Source organism: Geospiza fortis, unplaced genomic scaffold (assembly GCF_000277835.1).
Source record: "Geospiza fortis unplaced genomic scaffold, GeoFor_1.0 scaffold403, whole genome shotgun sequence".
NCBI classification, from domain to species: domain Eukaryota; kingdom Metazoa; phylum Chordata; class Aves; order Passeriformes; family Thraupidae; genus Geospiza; species Geospiza fortis.
In genome coordinates, this window is record NW_005054336.1 from 3,750,288 (window position 1) to 3,757,425 (window position 7,138).

The following is a 7,138-nucleotide window of genomic DNA, read 5'->3' on the forward strand; positions in this document are numbered from 1 at the left end:
GCGGGCACTACCCCGACGGGACCGTGAGGAGCTGGGCAGAAGCTCAGGGCAGCCCCGCTAGGGGCTTGGGCTTTGTTTGGGCTGGAAGCTTGTTACTAAAATCGATTTTTCAGTTAATTTTTTAATTTGTTGTGTAACACTGCGCCTGCACTTGTCGTTCACCTTAATAAATAGCCAGTGTAGTTTTGTGTTACGAGTGTTTGCTTTCTTTCTGTTTAGAAATTTGATCTTAAGAGGCTCGGTGTGCAGAGGCCATGGGTTTGTCCGCCTCCTCCCCGGCTGCCACAGAGCAGCCGCCAAATGCATCCAGGCAATACCAGACGGCATCTCCACCTTCAGAATGTCCCATGCATCAAAAAAAAATGAGCGGTAATCATTCGTGACACCTAAATGAGCTAAACTCTACATGGAAACAAGACTGAAAAGTCTTGGCGGGGGGGAGGGAGAAATTCTTCAAATAAACTCGAGGTTTTTGTTCAACAAAAGTCATTCTCAAGTAAATTTTCCTTGGGAGAAGTCACTTGTTCATCAGAACACTGTGCAGGCTGCTTTGTTTGTAGAGACAGGAGGGGCTTACTGTAGAAGCAGTGGGTCACTTGCAGTTGTCCTGTTTCCCAGGGGCCCTACAAATCTGTTCCATGGTGTGGTACAGCCCCAGAGGGTCAGGGAGCCCTGCAGAGATGGTGGTGGGTTGATTGGTTATCACTAAAGACCGTGTGTCTGGAAAAGGGTTGCAGAACGGTGGAATGAGATGGATGCCTGCAGAAGGACATCAGCTCTTCTGTTGACTCAGTCAATGCACTGGGTCAGCTTAAGTACAAACAGTTCAATATTGGGGCCAGGATAGGGAGTAGGAAATGAACATTCAGAGACTACACAGGAAACTCAGATCTTATAATGATTTTGGGTCCTGAAATGCAGGAAAGAGAGCAGTCAAAACTGTTGAAAAGCTCAGAAGAAATAGTGAAACACACATCTGCATTTACATGAGCCTTCAATGAACTTTTCCATTTCATGTATTAGAGGTTTCATCTTGTAACAAAACGTATGCTACTGTTGTGTTTAAGGTTGTCCAATGCACATGAAGACTGCTGATCATAAAACTGAGAACACAGATGATGTTCCTGCACATCAAGAAAGAGCTTATGAGTTCGTAGCATGTCCTGTGAAGTCTGGTGCAGCTCAAATGAATGATGACATAGATCCCAGCAATATGGTAACTTTTGCTTACTTCACATGCTTTTTTTAATCTTCTTTCTTCTGAAGTATTATACCCAAAATTGTAAATAATGTTACTATGTAAGCTGGAAACTCTGGGAAATAACATTATTTGTTTTATTTTTAAGACTGCTTTTTCTCTTTTTTGTGCATTTTCTTATTTAAAAACAAGTCACATCTTCTTTAACATTGTATTAAAATTTAAATTGGTCTCTGGTGGTTTTTCTGTTTTTAAATATCTTGTGCTCTCTACTTACTAGTTACATAAATGTTTTTCATGATACATTGTTGGATCTTAGTTTCTGTATAATAGCAGTATGGTTGAGTTCTGATTAGCATCTCTAAGATTTCCTCTGATTGACAAAAAGCATTGCTCTTTTGAAAATTGAAGTTTAGGCAGAAAGCTTTCCTGTAGTCCTGATGGCAAACTTTTGCAAAGAATTCTACTGCAAAAAAAGATAATTTTGGTGGAATTAAGTAAAGGCTAAACTTCTTGATCTTTGCAGGAGTTGATTGATCATGCTTTGATTTTTCTCAAACACTGTAACTTACCAAAATGCTAATACTGTAGTTTGTTGTTGGTTCTCCTTGTTCTCTAGATGCCTCCTCCCAATCAGCAGCCATCTCCAGGTCAGCCATTTCCATTGTCAACTGTTAGAGAAGAATCTTCCATTCCTAGAGCACATTCTGACAAGAAATGGGTCTATCCTTCAGAGCAAATGTTCTGGAATGCTATGCTAAGAAAAGGGTAAATACACTGTGAATTATCAGATGTGTCTGTGAGCCTGGAATTAATGAACTAGTATCATTAGTTATTATTCTTTTTTTTTTTTGAGAGTTTGTGGATTTTAACCAGTAAATAATAAAGTAGGTCTTTAAAAAAAAGTACTATCTTATAAACATCTTTATATTTTAAAGGGTGAGTTGGGCTCAAAAGCCATGTGTCTTCTGGTGATTAGGAAGATGGTAAAAAATGTCAAGCAACTGCTAGTGGCTCAGAAGATTTTCTTAGAAGTCCATGTACAGGTGTAGACCAAGTTTGCATGATTGCAGTCCTGCCAGCTGCATGATTGCCAGTTGGTTTCATGCTAATGCTGTGAAATGACAGTAGAAATTCTATGTGAGAACATCTAACTGCAGAGTTGCTAAAACTGGGAAAATTTGCAAGTAGATATTTTTGGTATTTACAAAAATTTAGTGTAGGCAAGACTAAAAATCCTCCTGTGCTGATGTTTCTGTGTTCTTTTGTAATGATTTGTCATTCTCTAACAGGTGAAGTTTACAGGTAGTTTACTTTTGGAGCAATAGTAATTCTTTTTCCTACATGTCGATATGGTTTGGAACTCAATATGACATAAGCAGCCTGTATGGAACATACAAGTTTGGCTCCTGTAAACACTGAAATGTGTTAATGTTATGCCAGTTGAAAAGGAAGCATACACATGCAGTCAAAATGCAGTGTCAAGAGAGATGGAAAGTATTTCTAAGTGTTTGCAAAATGTATTGAATACAGGACTTCAGTGCATTAGGAATGCAAGTGGGATTTTTCCTAAGCATTTTTTATGAATACTGTGGATGTGGTGATGTTTGCACACTCTGATAACTTTCTGATCCAGATAAGCTGTTAATTTAGCTCTGTAGAATTTGTAGATCTCTGTGATGATAAGTTGGATAACCACACTTGTGCACAGAAAATGAAGTGGTTCTCAAGATGCTTAAGCAGATGAGCTAGAAGTTTGCATACTTGTCTTGTGTCTTGCATACAGCCTTAAATCTTCATTCAAAAGTTTATCAGATAAAGCTAGGGAGGTAGTTATGCTGTAATGTTTATAAACTATTTTCAAGTTCTTATTTTTTAGGTGGAGGTGGAAAGATGATGACATAACAAGTGAAGACATGACCAACATTATTAAGATTCATAATCAAAATAATGAGCAAGCTTGGAAGGAGATTTTGAAGTGGGAAGCTCTACATGCTACGTACGTACCTGTGAAATGTTGCATATGGAATATTTGCTATGACAAAGATATGAGTTGTAAACTTAGATTAGCATGACTGGTGACAAGACTGTCACTTTTTAGATCAGCATAGTCCCTGTTCCTACAAGACACAGACTAGTTAACCATTTGATATTATAATTTTTTCTCTGAAATTCCTCAATCGTTTTTACACAGTAGTTTGGATTATGGTTTTCTATTCTTTAATATTAAATCTGTGGATTAGATTTGCAGAGAACTGCTTTGTTTACAAATTAGAACAATGGTTTGGAGCAGATCAGGGATACTATATCATACCAGCAGTAAGTGCTGACAGAAACTGAGTGGCTTTCCAAAGCTTTAAAAAAAGGGAAAAAAACATTGGGTTATATCACTTGTAATTAATTTTTTACTGTTGCTTTCTTCTGCTCAGTTTCTCTGTTATTAAAACAAATTACCATAGTGGTTTAATCACTGAAAATAAGACTCTGTTAACAGGTGAAAACTCTTTTCCTTTTAAATTGTGTGCACAGGGAATGTCCATGTGGGCCATCGCTGATGCGGTTTGGAGGCAAAGCGAAGGAGTACTCGCCAAGAGCCAGAATACGTTCATGGATGGGGTATGTAGGTCTTTTCAGAAAAAAGATATCCAGCCTCCCATAGTCTTTTTTTTACTATTTTTGACTTTTTTTGAATGTTTCTCGGCTCCCCACCTGCTTTTCGCACTTGACAGCCTCTTTAGAGCCCACATGGTGGGGTGAACATTGAAATAGTCCTGTGGGGTTTGTAGGTACTGTTACAGTGGTTACTGCATAGCCGCGTCTTAGCACTTGTCAAAAAGGGAGGCTGGAGAAACGTGTCTGAAAACATGGTGTGGAATTAATTGAAAGATGTTTCAGAACTGGTATTGCAAGTTAGAATTGCCAGAAGATAGAAGTACTAATGGGATCTTATGGACAAACAAATCTTGAATGGGACTCCCTCTCCCAGGTTCATAATACCCATTAAATGTCTCCACGGGGTGTTCCCTGTCCTCTCCAGGTACGAGCTGCCCTTTGACAGGCACGACTGGATCGTTGACCGCTGTGGGAAGGAGGTGCGCTACGTTATCGATTACTACGACGGCGGGGCGGTGGATGAGAACTACCAGTTCACCATCCTGGACGTGCGCCCCGCGCTGGACTCGCTCTCGGCCGTCTGGGACAGAGTCAAGGTGGCCTGGTGGCGCTGGACTTCCTAACTGCTCCTGTGGTGTGTACTCGAAAATAACCACTTTGCTCCTAGACAATGGACATGTCAATATCAGGACTTGAGATAGAGGTTCGCTGCAGCTGTCATTGCTTTCATCATCACCACTCTTCTTTGGGGGTGGGAAGGGAGGACAGGGAAGTCTCTCCTGAAGTACACCAATGCTTTGTGGTGTTTCAAATGGAATAATAAAGTTACAGTGGCAAAAACATGTATCTTAATTTTCTTAAGAACTGGGAAGCCTTTCTTACTTCATCTCAGATTCTGCGTGAGCTCTTTTCATTTCATGACTTCAGTCCTGCTCTAAATACATTGCAATTCTGATTCTGACTGGAGTTTTGAGTATTACTTGAGTATTGAAAACTGGAAATTTCATCAGCTATTTCACATAAAGTCTTTGGATACCTCCATGATGAATAAAGGTTAAAAGATGTGGACTCTTTCAAATTACATGTTTTGTTTACATAATAAAACCATGTATTTGTTTTCACATAGACGTTTTACCTATTCAAATACATACTTCCTCAGAAAACTTCAGTTAATCAGTTAAAGAAGGTGTAGTGTGGTATGAATATTTTAAAGATCTGTTATGTAGAAAAGGAGAATATACTCATGCCTTACTCTGCAATTTTTCTTTGAACCGAAGAACACTGTTAGAAGCAGGAAATGAGTATCACTTTTAAAACAGCATTTCTAAAAGGACAAAATTGATATTTAATGGCTATTTATTTGAATATTTAAAAGTTGGTTTTCTGACATGAGAAAATACATTATTACAGTATTTTCATGTCCGTAATGTGTGTCATGTAATGAATTCAGGACAGAGCTAAGCCTTATTTAAATAACCTGCAGTGCATCTGCATTTGGCATCCTGGCTGCATTAATGATATTTATTACAGCATGGTTTTTTATATAATAAGGAATTGCACAAGGGGGTGTGGCTACACAGCCACACACGTGAGTATAGTGAGGTGTATTACAGGTGTGTACATAACTGGGCTAAAAGGGTATCAGAAGTGCCAGGGGAGGAGGTTGATTGGAGTGTTTTCTAAGGGTGATGCGTGGCATAAAGATTTGATTATTGTCTGTGCTTAGTAAGGGAAACTAACTTTTTAAAGTCTTCCATTGTAATAGCTTTAAGTTTGCACGACTCAGTAAGTCTCAGGTGCTGTGCAAAACACTTGGGAATGGAAAGGAGTAAGAGAATAGCACGTAGCTTCTCAAATCAGGGAAGCTGCCTTCTTGAAACTCCCCAACCTTAACAGTAAAATAGCTGTACATTTCATTTTCTGAAAGTGGCCTGTGTTTAACTGACATTGGAACTTTCCCTTTCCCTTCCCCTTTCCCTTTCCTTTTCCCTTTCCATTTCCCCTTCCCCTTTCCCTTCCCTTCCTTTTTTCTTTTGATAAGAATCCTCTCTTAATGTTTCAGGAAAGTTACTTCCCATTTAGGGAAAAATTAGTCAATGAAGCTTTCCTACTTTGGAATTTTAATGATCACAACTAGTTCCCACTTCAGAGACAACTGTTGTGCATGGTAGGAATAAATATCCAGAATCCTAAGAGGAAAACCATGCTCTTACCCATATGCACTTTGCTCATTCCTTTTTCAGCTTTTCAGTGAGATATATATATGATAAACTGAAAAAAAAATTTCCATCTAAATAGGCAATATATGGATGAGATAAATGAAAAGAGAGTTTGTATGAAGCAAATGAAGGAACTGACTCACGAAGGAACTGCTCTGTTCTAACAGTAAAGATTGAGGAGTACTCTTTTTGGGGTGGTGGGTTGTTTTCCTATGGGATTATTTTGGTAGTTGTTGGTTTATGTATTTGGCAACTTGCTACACTGAGCATTCTGTATTTCTCATAACTAAATATGGAAAGGCTAAACCACTGTAGGGAGTACTTCAGAAGCTTCAAAAGCACGAGTTTGCTTTGTTGATTTCAGCAGTGTGATGTTGAGAGCGTGGAAATTGTAATCGCTGCTAAATCTGGGGAAACTGTCACAAGCCCTTTCATGTGTTTACTATCTCCTGTTACCTTTCATCTACCACAGATTCAAAATTGTTCTTTTCTGTGCTACTGTTAATGGAATGTACTACTTTGTCATCAAATTAAAGGGAAAATCAAATAAATATACTTTTCTTAACTTTGGTATTTGGTGATCATGCTTTTAGCTGTAAGAATTATTAAAAGGGGCTTTTACATGTGTCATATGAGATTCTAGTCTGTTACAACTAAAATCTTGCTATAGAGTATATATTTGATATTGTTACTGTGTATTATTGTATATTACTACAACTTAACTATTGTCACAAAAAAAACTTCCTAGAAGACTAAATGAAAATAGTTAATTTCTACAAGCAGTAAGACTTAAGGAAGTAAATAGAGTTTTCTTCTTTAAGCTTAGGTTTCGTGATGCACGATGCATAGATGTTAGAATTAAAACTGTAATTCCAATGTAAATTTGAAAAATGGTGATTTAAATTGGGTGTTTTTTAATCCTTAGGAAGGATGTTTTAACTAAAAAAAACTATTGTTCAGGCTATATTAAAAGAAATTTATATATATGCATAAATAAATACATTTATATCCTTTCTTTGTAAGTATAGGAAGGTATGGAGAGTTCATGGAGCCCAAGAAAGTGAAGAAGTATCCTGATCAAGTCCTTTCAGGGAATTCTGCAGTGACA

At 38.0% G+C, this 7,138-nt stretch overlaps 1 protein-coding gene across 1 annotated transcript; it reads left to right on the plus strand.

Annotated features, from left to right (window-relative positions):
• The first annotated feature begins 217 nt into the window (after positions 1-217).
• On the plus strand, positions 218-6,595 carry LOC102033497 (cytochrome c-type heme lyase). Its single transcript, XM_005422088.2, has 6 exons — positions 218-369; positions 1,068-1,216; positions 1,818-1,966; positions 3,078-3,197; positions 3,728-3,814; positions 4,236-6,595. The coding sequence occupies exons 1-6, from the start codon at positions 255-257 to the stop codon at positions 4,432-4,434; spliced, it is 819 nt and encodes a 272-aa protein (XP_005422145.1). The 5' UTR covers positions 218-254; the 3' UTR covers positions 4,435-6,595.
• The last annotated feature ends 543 nt before the right edge of the window (positions 6,596-7,138 follow it).

What these genes read in the sequence shown, in the direction of transcription:
- LOC102033497 (XM_005422088.2), top strand. Translation starts at nt 255, where the DNA reads ATGGGTTTGTCCGCCTCCTCCCCGGCTGCCACAGAGCAGCCGCCAAAT. An exon ending in ACATAGATCCCAGCAATATG is followed by an intron (nt 1,217 to 1,817) that starts GTAACTTTTGCT and finishes CTTGTTCTCTAG; the next exon opens with ATGCCTCCTCCCAATCAGCA. An exon ending in AATGCTATGCTAAGAAAAGG is followed by an intron (nt 1,967 to 3,077) that starts GTAAATACACTG and finishes CTTATTTTTTAG; the next exon opens with GTGGAGGTGGAAAGATGATG.